General features: G+C 38.1%; 1 protein-coding gene across 1 annotated transcript in view; it reads left to right on the top strand.

Moving 5' to 3' along the window:
* LOC308687940 (hemicentin-1-like) overlaps positions 1–12,619 on the top strand; it is a 127,695-nt gene that overhangs the window by 111,701 nt on the left and 3,375 nt on the right. Inside the window, exons 20-27 of the mRNA XM_081360759.1 lie at positions 35–289; positions 2,560–2,817; positions 7,166–7,426; positions 7,502–7,759; positions 11,118–11,375; positions 11,504–11,746; positions 11,830–11,932; positions 12,007–12,052. Of these exons, the coding sequence (XP_081216885.1) occupies positions 35–289; positions 2,560–2,817; positions 7,166–7,426; positions 7,502–7,759; positions 11,118–11,375; positions 11,504–11,746; positions 11,830–11,932; positions 12,007–12,052 (1,682 nt within the window). The remainder of the gene's footprint in view (positions 1–34; positions 290–2,559; positions 2,818–7,165; positions 7,427–7,501; positions 7,760–11,117; positions 11,376–11,503; positions 11,747–11,829; positions 11,933–12,006; positions 12,053–12,619) is intronic.

The raw sequence follows: 12,619 nt of genomic DNA, 5'->3' as shown, positions 1-12,619 counted from the left end.
TGCATGTCATTTTACACTTTTTTTGTCTTTACAGATCCTCCCAGGAGCATCTCAGTGTTCATCAGACCATCTGGTGTAATAGTGGAGGGAGATTCAGTGACTCTGAACTGCATCAGTGACTCAAACCCTCCTGCAGAAATCAGCTGGATTAAAGGAGGAATGACTGTAGGATCTGGAAGAATCTACAACATCTCAAAGATCAGCTCTGATGACAGTGGAGAATACAAGTGCAAGTCCATCAATACACATGGAGGGAAATACTCTGATACTGTGACTTTAAACGTCATGTGTAAGTTTATTATAAAAAACAAGATGCTGTAGAACATCCCAGCATGTTTAATGATTAATGATTTTCATCAATAATTAGTTGCACATTTTTTTTTTTATGATCCTTGTAACCGCACTGGCATTAGTAGTACATTTATCATTAGCTCAAATGATTTATAGGGAATTTTAATAATTAATCATGAATATGATTAATATTTTGCATAATACAGTTACATTAATTTATTCGAAGTTGAAAATAGATCGATTTGTATATCTGAATAATCAATCACAACTAATTATAATTCATCATTCATATATTAATAATCCTATTTCAGATCGATTATGAGATAACCCTTAATGGAAATTAATGTAATCATCAAACGGTTGTTTGTCCAGCAAACACGAGTAAATATGTATGTACAGGACACGTAAACAAAATACAAGACTAAACGAATAACGAAAATGAGGGAGAGGATGAAAGAGAGTTCTGACAATGAGAGAGATGAGAGAAAGTGAAACTAAACATGTGCGATCAAGGAAAGATCACTGTTAGGCAAAATCACAGGCAGTAACCTTGAGAGACAACAAGAAATCACATCAATCAAATCAAAAATCATTACTTGCGTATGGTTCTCTTTGTATTTGCTGAAGAAGAGCTCTTTTTAGAGCGGAGCGTGTTTCCTCGTGTCTTTGGGGCGAGCCTGACTCGCGCGAAGTTTAAAGGTTCACCGAACGTGAAGTTGCCAGAAACATGATTCAGAGTTCATCTCCCTTTGTGGAGGGAGAAATGAATATGAAAATAAAACTTAGTAAAGAAAATAAAACGGAGATGATGACTCCTATAGGAGCCATGGAGCCAGGAATTCTTTCAGTGCTCGTGCACGTCCTTGAGGATGAGGAGTGCGCGCCGCGGGAGATTCAAGTCTCTTTAAAGTTGAAGCTTCACTGAACGAATGGTAGAGTCTAAACAAAGACGAAAATAAAGAAAAGACTTAAGAAAATAAAAGAGAAAACGAAGAATGCTCCCTTAAAAGGGAGCCATATGGATCTTCTCGCTCACGAAGAGGGTTCGTAAAAGAAAGAAAAATAACGAAAAAGCAGGAACAAAACAAGACGAAAGAAAATACAGAACTGCCCTGAACGCGCCGTGTAACCGCTTTTCTAGGGTACAGAAATTTTACTCCTCCCTTGGCTTAGGCCAATTGGAACGTGACATTCCAAGCGGGAAGAAACTTTCTTTGTCTTAGTTCCCAGTTAAATTTGCATGTTTTATGGCAGCGTTATTATGTGATCAGTTATACTCTAACGATGGTAAAAATAGTATAATACATTTTACCAGATCCTGATGCATATATTTGGTTTCAGTACAAGGAGAGCTTTACGTGGATACCAAATTAGATATGTTTCGAAGGTACACGTCGAGATAGATTATTATTCTGTAAAAATAAGCTTAAAGGTTAAACTAACAACCTAGGAATAAAATGAACCCAACATGTGATGTACATTGATAAGTGGGAATTGAAGATTGGACTTTAGAAAGACCAACATGACACATCTATGATCTCACCACAGTGTGCATATCTAGAGCATTATTCCATTAAGGTTTAAAAGAATACAGAACCACATTCACATAGAAGAACAATCATGAAAAGGGGAAATTACATTCAGGTTTACATATTTCTTCAGTGGTTATACATATAAAATATCTAGGATGAACACGTTAATTCTGCTCTTCTGCCAGAATCTCAGTGAGATTCCTTGCTGCTGACATTCCGTTAGGACCATAAAATTTTATGGTCTGGTGGGAGTTAGGGTACATATATAGTGTATCATTCTTAAAATACCCACTTAGAATTCAAAACTACACACTAGAGAATCACACTATAGAATAACACAAAACTAATCAACATGCCTAATGGAATTGTACATATATCAAAAAAGAATATCTCTAAGTTCTAAGTTAAACACAAAGGATGTTTGTGTGTGTGTGGGGGTGTGATGTCACGTAGCAAGTTTCGTTATCTCTCTGTGGTCCAGAGAGGGGAAGGGGGTTTGGAATGCAGAACTTTGCAAAGTTAAGGGAATGTGTTGACTGGTTATCCTCCAAGGTGCAATAAAGTGTCGCGAAAGACCATTTGTTACTAGCTGGAGCCAACACAACTGATTTACCTTCGTGGGTTCAGAGTGGGACAGCAAGAAGGAATGTGCGTTTGTGTTCTGATTCAATGAGCCATGATTCATAGCCAATGTTGCTACATCCTTGTAACATTTATGTTTCGTGATTCTTATTAGACCCTCCCAGGAGCGTCTCAGTGTCCATCAGTCCATCTGGTGTAATAGTGGAGGGAGATTCAGTGACTCTGAACTGCATCAGTGACTCAAACCCTCCTGCTCTGAACTTCAGCTGGTTTAAAGGAGGAACATTTGTTGAATCTGGAAGAATCTTCAGCATCTCAAAGATCAGCTCTGATGACAGAGGAGAATACAAGTGCAAGTCCATCAATGAACATGGAGAGAAATACTCTGATAATGTGACTTTAAACGTATTTTGTGAGTAATGATGGTTCAGTGCACTACAAAACCCCCATTGTATAATCAACACTAGTCATAACACATATGGTAAAGTGGAAGCAGTGTTAAAGTTAATGAGATAATTAGGTGATTAATTAAGGGATGATAAGCATGAATGATGAATACCTGCTGTTAACAATCAGAATCACTGAAGGAAAGAGAAACACTAAGGGTCCTATCTTGCACCCAGCGCAATTGACTTTGTACACAGACACATGTATCATTCCTATTTTGCACCCGATGCACAGCGGACTTTTCCCTCCACAGACGCACATCGGTAAATTAGGGAATGAACTTGCGCTCCAGGGGCGGTTCAGCGAAAAGAGGAGGCATGTTCCAGCGCAAACGTTCCCTGGTGCTATTTTGCAGTTTCAGAAAACAATTCCGCCACTGACCAGGAAAAACCTATTCTAAAGTCAGTGGCGTGTTATTCAGATGCTATTTTAAGGGCAAATGCTTGGCCATAATGTAGCTTGTGCACAACGTGCATACACTTTCCTTCTCTCATCTACACAGACGCAGCAGTTCCCATTTGTGAAAACCATACATAATTACAAGGAAAAATATTAGCACATGAGGGAAATCATTGTGGTGTCCATGAAGATGTGAAAGAAATAGGCATAAATCTAGCTTACACATTTACCCAAATTAGTATATGCCTGTTTAACTGAAGCTAATTTGGGTGGGTTTCTCCCATCCGCAATGTCACTTCTCTGTCTTTTACGGCCCTGACGAGAACGTCGGTCTCCTCGGCTGTGAACCGCTCCTGGTGTGCGCCTTGCCAATCCGCCGTTATAAAAACTGCCATGGAACAAGCGTGCTTGCTCTTAAAGGGAATATGAGATGATGCTCTGATTGGTTAATTTCACGTTGCGCCCAAACCACACCTACGAGGAATGTAGCTACTTCAGACCAACCCATTTTAGATTTGAGTCGGGCGCAAGAGTCATTTATCCTGCTGGTATAATAGCAACAGAGCCCAAGTTCCGCCCACAAAGTTGCTTGCATTTTGCGTTTGATACTTGCGTTACAGATCGATAAAATAGGGCCCAAGAACTACAACTGACTTCTAGCCACAGCATTAGAGGAAATCAACAGAAGATTAAAGAAGACAATAAATCTCTGAACATCTTAGCAGAGGAGGATTAAACAACTCCACAAACAACATTACCAGCTTCACTTATTACTAACCAGATAAACTTTATGTCAGACGCCTTGAAAGTTTTTTTTTTTTTTTTTGAGAATTAACCCCCTGAGGTCGGCTATCGCGCCGGCGTGATAGGCTCGTTTTTGTCTTATCAGTGAAAAAAAATAAAATAAAAAAATATTACTTTTTATCTTATATGCTTGTGTTATACATCAATCGATCCTGTTAAGTGTGTATTATTTTTGTGTATACTCACAATAAAAACAAAGTGTTGTGCTTTTCGCCAAATAAAAAAAAATAAACATGATGCGAGTTCTGCCTCCTCTCTGTCAGTTAAGTCCATTCTGAAACGCGTCCGAAAATGAACCATAACTCAGCGAATACTCAGTCAAACAGACATACAGACACACCGACATGAAGCTTGAATTCTCTTCTTTTAAATTAAGTAATTTTTATTATAATTTTTTTTTTATCTGTTTATGTAATCTTTATGAAAAGAGAGAGATTTCAGTCGTTCTCATCTCAGCTCATTACGTTGTAATCTGCCCCGCCCACGGAGAGTGGGCGCTATTCAAACGCAAATGAATGAGGCAATCCATGCAAACCTGTGAACGCCCCCATATCAGCTCGAGAAAACACATCAAGTTTATTCAGATTGTACTTGTACTTGTTTACACTGTCTCGCAGCGCTGTGAGGAATAATAATAATGGAAAATGTAACTCAGAAGTGCTGGTATTTCGAGGAGCAACGGATGGAATACTGTAGTAAGTTTTTTTCATTCTCAAGTAAATCGCGTTTCTGTGTGAATGAATGAACGGCAGAGATGCGCTGTTTACCACATCTCGCAAAAAGACGGTTTAAATTTGAATTGCGTTTCTGTGTGTGAATGAATGTTTCGCTTTTAGCAAACTGTTTTGCTATAAAAATCGACTGAAATATGTTGAAATAAAATGTATTTGTATAAGCAACATATTAAACTGCAAATTAACATTTTATATTCCTTATAATAAAAACGAAAGACCTATGTTACTGACATATGAAAGACAACATTTCGTTGACTAGTTTTGGATAGATTACACATTTTTACTGTTTTACTGCCACCTCAAATAAGCTTTTGTTTGCCAATTTTTGCTAATATGTTAAATATAGTATGTTTTGTCAATGTAGGCTATATTCAAAGTGATGAATCCTTAACTTTGAAATATGTATGATAAAATGTATACTTTAGTTTTTACAAAGAAAGATTACACTTTGTTGTTGTAATTGTAAACTTTTTAATAAAAAAAATATATATTTACAAGGTGGATGTAAACTAATTTTAAAAGGTAAATATAAGCCTTTTCTTTAGATCATTTTTATTGTGTTTTATTATTGACAAATTTGGGGAGAGGATACATATTCCAAAACTGAAAATACAGTATGAGAATTAACTGCACAATTACTAGACATGTTTTCCTTGGATATTATACAATTTGCAAGCACAATTTGTGAAAAAATAAAAAAATAAAATTGAGATGCTTCCAAATGTGAACCAATTTGGTAGAATATATATATATATATATATATATATATATATATATATATATATATATATATATATATATATATATATATATATATTGCTCTTGCATTCTTTCTTGTGGCTATAGGTGACACACCTGAATGAGTGGCTCATTAAGTATGCGGGCCCCATTGTCTCCTCAGGTGTGAACCACTAAATATGCATGATCGTTGACGCCCCTTGCGCATATTGCCTTTACAAACAAAAAGTGTTTTACAAGATTTAAATCAATGTATTGTGTTATGTCAATGATTAGGCAGGATGATTTTCACATCATTTTGAAGAAAAAACTCTAGGCGACCACATCCATTAGTCGAAAGTCTTATTGGCACATATTTAGTATGTGTTTTGTGGCCTTATTTCAGAAACTTTAGTTTTTTGTTTTTTCAAAAACTATGCATAATTATTATTCTCTCAAAAATACAAACATGTACATGCAAGTTGTTCACATATTATGGTAGCCCTGTTTGTGCTAAATAGAGTGAATTTACACCTTTGCCATTAATATGTTTATAAGCAACTGAAAAAAGCACAAATGTCAGGGCATGTCAGAACATCTCAAGGACCCCAAAAACCCCTCAGACCCCAGAGGGTTAAAAGAGGTTTAGATGATGATGTTTTATTGAAAATGCCTGGTCACCATTATGGTGATCAGTGATTACTTCAGTTGGGCAGTTTGACTTGACTTTTTACATGTTCTTTAAAAAAGGAAGCCTTGAAAAAAGATGATCAGATTAAATAGTTTTTATCATCATAAGGTAAAATGATTCACTAATCTCACCATAAACAAAAATTGGCTATTTGAAAACTTGGAGTAGCCATTGAAAATGTCCCACCTTAGCTTCCTGTTTCAATGGAAATAAAGGGTACATTTACACGATATGCTTAAAACTGAGATGTTTTTTCCCTTGAGTTTTCCCGAGTACAGGCGACACCATTGTCAAAACGGTCCCCATTCACACGGATCCGCAAAAAAGACAAAAAGCGCTGTATTATGCTGCTAGGCCATTAGATGGCAATGAAACACTACAGACTGAACATAATATGCATGTGCATGACGTCATCCTCTTCAGAGATTCACGTTTTTGCTGTTTACAAAAACTTGCATTTTGGAACCCGTTTTCAAAAGTTTGTGTTTTCAGGCACCCAAAATGCCGTTGTTGTGTAAATGAATGGCCAAAACAGCTACAAAGTTTTACGTTTTTAGTTGAAAATGGTGTTGTGTATACAGCCCCTAAGTCAATGCATCATACAAAGCTGTGCATTCAAAGTCACTTCAGTTGGCCTTTAATGTCTTTATCTTCAGTTAATTTCATCTAAGGCTGTGTTTGAAGTCAGTTCTGGTTCTTTTGTTGCTCTTTTTTCTGTTTTGTCCTCTTTCCTTCTGTGATTCTGCTCATTATCATCAAGTGTCACCACTAATGGTCAATCATAACTCAATTAATCATTTAATTATCTAATTAAATTTAACACTGCTTCAGTGTTACTTTAACACTCAGTAGAGTGCTCTGAGCATATTTAATTTAGCTCTGGGAATTTTGCCAGGTTTCTGTGATCAACACATTTGAGTACTAACAAACGCATAACATGTGTATAGAGTTTAATTTGTCCTTTTCAGACTCACCCAGGAACGTCTCAGTGTCCATCAGTCCATCTGGTGTAATAATGGAGGGAGATTCAGTGACTCTGAAATGCATCAGTGACTCAAACCCTCCTGCTCTGAACTTCAGCTGGTTTAAAGGAAGAAGGAATATTTTGCAATCTGGTGAAACCTACAGCATCACTAATATTAAGTCTGAGGCCAGCGGAGACTATCATTGCTCTGCTAGAAATAAACATGGATCTCAGACTTCTGCTGCTGTGAATGTGAATATCATGTGTAAGTCTGCTTTTATTTCTGGAAGATTATTTGTCTCACCACATTTCATTTTACACTTTTTTTTTGTCTTTACAGATCCTCCGAGGAACATCACAGCATTAATAAGTGTATCTGGTGAAATAGTGGAGGGAGATTCAGTGTCTCTGAACTGCATCAGTGACTCAAACCCTCCTGCTCTGAACATCAGCTGGTTTAAAGAAGGAACGATTGTAGGATCTGGAAGAATCTACAGCATCTCAAAGATCAGCTCTGATGACAGTGGAGAATACAAGTGCAAGTCCATCAATGAACATGGGGAGACATACTCTGATAATGTGAATTTAAACATCATGTGTGAGTTAATGGTGGTTCAGATACCCACATAGCAACATTGTGTTGGCCCATATCCGGCCCACATCTGGCACATGTGGAAAGATGATCTGGCCCACATGCAGCGTGGAATGACGGCCCTTGGGCGGACCGCTCCTGTTTGCCAGATCTGGGCCACAAGTAGGCCATAGCAATGCCACATGTCAGCCAAGAGCAAATAAATAAAACACAACTAGACCTTATCTGAGCCACAAAATCTGTGTTTATTAAATATGAAGTCATCTCAGCCTTAATAAGCCTGTTAACAAAAATAATCACTTAAGGAAAGAAGACAACAGAAAAAAGACATGAGCAGAAACACAAGAATTACAACTTCAGCCACAGACTAAGATGAAATCAACTGAAGAGAAAAGAAGACATAAAATCTGTGAAGATCACCTGCTGTGACAGTGTGTTTCTGAAACACATTTCCAGTAGCAAATAAAGCTAAAGTGAAATGAGATCAGGTGATGATGGTTACCTGTTGATGGTTTAATAATCATCATGATATAGACTGATTCACTGATGTATATTGATTCTAACAATTGTTTTGTTCCATTAATATTTTTACATCACAAGTTGTACATCACAGTCTTCTAACTTATTTTTATTATATTGCTGGATCTCATGCTGCAGTAACACAGGGTTTGTGATATGAATATATTAATGGTACAACACAGTTTTTAGATTCAAATGATATCAGATATGATTATATCATGATGCTTATTAAACCATCAACAGGTAACCATCATCACCTGATCACGTTTCACTTTAGCTTTTTTTGCTACTGGAAATGTGTTCGACAAACACACTGTCACAGCGGCCAAAAAAGACAAAAGATAAGAATAATAAGAGTTAAGAGCCCAACTAATGGGAACACTAATCACTGTTATGGTGACTTCAAATGAAACACATTAGAGTTAAACCTCTGTTAATTCTCAATACCAACTTTTGTAGACGTCTGACATAAATAAAGTCAGTCTGGTTAGTAAAACGTGAAGCTGGTAATGCAGTTTGTGGAGTTGTTTAATCCTCCTCTGCTGAGACCTTCACAGATGTAATGTCTTCTTTTCTCTTCAGTTGATTTCATCTTAGTCTGTGGCTGAAGACAGTTGTAGTTCTTGTGTTTCTGCTCGTCTCTTTTTCTGTTCTCTTCTTTCATTCAGTGATTCTGCTTGTTAACAGGCTTATTAAGGCTGAGATGACTCCATATTTAATATACACAGATTTTGTGGCTCAGATAAGGTCCAGTTCTGGTTTATTTCTTTGCTCTTGGCTGACATGCAGCATTGCTATGGCCTGCTTGTGGCAACTATCTGGCAAACAGGAGCAGTTCGCCCAATGGCCTTCATTCCACACTGCATGTGGGCCAGATCATCTTTCCACATGAGCCAGATGTGGGCCGGATCTGGGCCGACACAATGTTGCTATGTGGGAACTGTGATCAACAAATTAATTCAATTTAATTCACATTTATTTGTATAACAGATTTCAAATGCAGCTTTACAGAAAATGCATGTGTCTACATTACAAGTTAGAGTGATCTGTTATCAGAGTTGACTGTGTCCAAGAAATGCATTTCAGAAATGTACATTTACACAACAAAATATCCAGAGTTAAATTAACATACACATTGAAAAGACAAGTGTAAACGCACTTCTGATCGGAATGTTATCCGATCAGCGTGTCCAGGTTTGCAGGTAGTCGAGGACGCATTGTGATTGGATCTCAGTGTAATGTAAACGCAATCCAGCCATTGTGTCTGCATTCACTGGTGGACGTCACACAAAACCCCGCCCACTGTCATTATTCCCCCTCCTCTCTCCAGGAATTGCTGCATGTAGCTGTGTGGTTTCACGATATAGTCGAGTGCGAAGAACATTGCAAATATACTGAAATGTTTGCTTTCGCACCCTAAAGTTGAAGAACCGTTAATTTTCTGTAAAGAACACACATTTTTCTCACCACAGCTGGCAACGTTCTTGGATACGTTTCTCTTTACCGTTTCCATACGGCATCTATCCACTTTATTAATACTTGCAGCCTCTTCATCCTCCTCAACTTGCGAGATCTGTAAAATGTACCCCAACTGAAAACTGATTTAAAAGAAAACCCACCACTTCAGGTTGACTTTGTACCGGAGCCATACTTTTTTTTCTTTTTTTTTTCACGGGAATGCAATATCCGATCCGTTATCCAGATACAGATGCCACTTTATGTGGACAGGTGTAAACACACCGTGTCCTGATTGGCTTATGATCCGATCTGCTTGATCGGATCTCGGTGATCGCATGTCAATGCCAAGTGTAAACGCAGCCTTAACTTCTGTTAATTCTCAATAAGAACTTCTGTAGACGTCTGACATAAATAAAGTCAGTTTGGTTAGTAATAAGTGAAGCTGGTAATGCTGTTTGTGGAGTTGTTTAATCCTCCTCTGCAGAGATCTTCACAGATTTAATGCCTTCTTTTCTCTTCAGTTGATTTCATCTTAGGCTGTGTCTGAAGTCAGTTGTTGTTCTTGTTTTTCTCTTTCCTTCAGTGATTCTGCTTGTTAACAGCAGGTGTTCATCACTAATGCTCAATCATCACTTAATTAATCACTTCATTATCTCATTATCTCATTAACTTTAACTCTTAGGGGCCTTTTAACATGACACCATTCTCAACTTTTTTTGCCATTCATTTTCACGACAACAGCGTTATGGGTGCCTGAAAACGCAAACTTTTGAAAACAGGTTTCAGAGTGCAAGTTTTTGAAAACAATCTCTGTGTAAAGAACAAAAAAGAAAATCTCTGAAGTCGATGACGTCATGCACATGCGTATTACGTTTTCAGTCTATAGTGTTTCATCGCCATCTAACGGCCTGGCAGCAGAATACAGCGTTTTTTGTCTTTTTTTGCAGATCTGTGTGAATGGGGATCGTTTTGACAATGGTGTCGTCTGGAAAAATGTCTCTGTTTTAAGCAAATCGTTGTCATGTAAACGTATTCCATTATTCAGTGTTACTTTAACACTCTTTAGAGTGGGACCATATGTATTCTGGGCAGAGTAAATTTAACTCTGGGGATTTTGCTGTGTACAAATTATGGAGGTAACAATGTATTAATTTATGGCAGAAACTTTGAGCTTGTTGAGACAATGAATACATATTAACAAATGGATACATAGAAAAAATTAACCTTGGTGCATGTTGATTTAGAGTTTGTGTCATTTGAAGTCCTCTCAGGAGTTGGCGCTATCTCTGTTGTTGAAGTCTTCTGAAGTCTTCATAAGAGGCTGGATCCAAACTGGAACTGGCATAACAAATGCCATGAGTATAGAGTTTTCTTTTGTTCTTTTCAGACTCACCCAGGAACGTCTCAGTGTCCATCAGTCCATCTGGTGTAATAGTGGAGGGAGATTCAGTGACTCTGAACTGCATCAGTGACTCAAACCCTCCTGCTCTGAACTTCAGCTGGATTAAAGGAGGAACGATTGTAGGATCCGGAAGAATCTACAACATCTCAAAGATAAGCGCTGATGACAGTGGAGAATACCAGTGCAAGTCCATCAATGAACATGGAGAGAAATACTCTGATGCTGTGACTTTAAACGTCATGTGTGAGTTTAATATAAAACACAAGATGCTGTTGAACATTCCAGCATGTTTATAATGATTTTCATCAATAATTATTTGCACAAAATGTTTTATGATTCCTTATAACAATAAGTTTGGTGATTGTTATTAGACCCACCCAGGAGCGTCTCAGTGTTGATGAGTGGATCTGGTGTAATAGTGGAGGGAGATTCAGTGACTCTGAACTGCATCAGTGACTCAAACCCTCCTGCTCTGAACTTCAGCTGGTTTAAGGAGAATGAAACCTCAGCTGTTGGATCTGGACAGAGTTTCAGTGCACTACAGAGTGGACGCTTCTACTGTCAGGCTCACAATCAACATGGATCTCAGAGATCAGACGCTGTAACTGTCACAGGTGAAGCTTTCGTAAGAGCAAACCTGTATAACTTCCTTTAGTCTGGACTGTTAATCTTATCTGATAATGTTTCACTCTTTCAGTGCATCCTAGATCCAGTTGGCATGAAGTATTTGGGATCACAGTGGAATGTGGAGCAATATTCATCCTCGTCATCATCATTATCATCGTCATCCTGTTTATAATGTGAGATCCACAAACAACTTTGATAATTTCAAATATAGTCATCATTATGCTGTTAATTTCTGTCATTGTTACAGAAAGAAACGAAGGAGTGTTAAATCTGAAGATCTCACTGAGAAAGCGGTAATTGATCCAAACACAACATGACTTTACAGAAGCAGAAAATCAATCGATCAGCCGTTATCTGTATAATTATCACAGGTCGGGGCGAGCGCCAGCGGGCCGCCCACCCCTCGCTTGCGTGCCGCCCCTGAGGAGCTGACCGCAAAGGGAAAGGCAGACACAGAATTCAAAATAAATATACTCTTTATTAAATAATAAAAACAATTTTAAAACGTCTCTTCAGCATTCTCTTCTTTTGGGGAGCAGGCTCTTCACTGGACTCAGACAAAGAGTGGAGGATACATATATCTCACAGCATTAGCAGGTTCTTCACTGGACTCAGACAGAGAGTGGAGGATACGTATATCTCACAGCATTAGCAGGTTCTTCTCACAGCACTAGCAGGTTCTTCACTGGACTCGGAGAGTGGAGGAAACGTATAACTCACAGCATTAGCAGGCTCTTCCAGCATTAGCAAGCTCTTCCAGCATTAACAGGCTCTTCCAGCACTAGCAGGCTCTTCACCAGCCTCAGCGCAGAGAATGGAGGTCACGTGCAACTCACAGCATCAGCAGGCTCTTCACTAGC

Source organism: Scardinius erythrophthalmus, assembly GCF_964197995.2.
Source record: "Scardinius erythrophthalmus genome assembly, chromosome: 3".
Lineage (NCBI taxonomy): Eukaryota > Metazoa > Chordata > Actinopteri > Cypriniformes > Leuciscidae > Scardinius > Scardinius erythrophthalmus.
The sequence above is the reverse complement of the archived record's forward strand: the minus strand, read 5'-3'. Positions and strand labels throughout refer to the sequence as shown.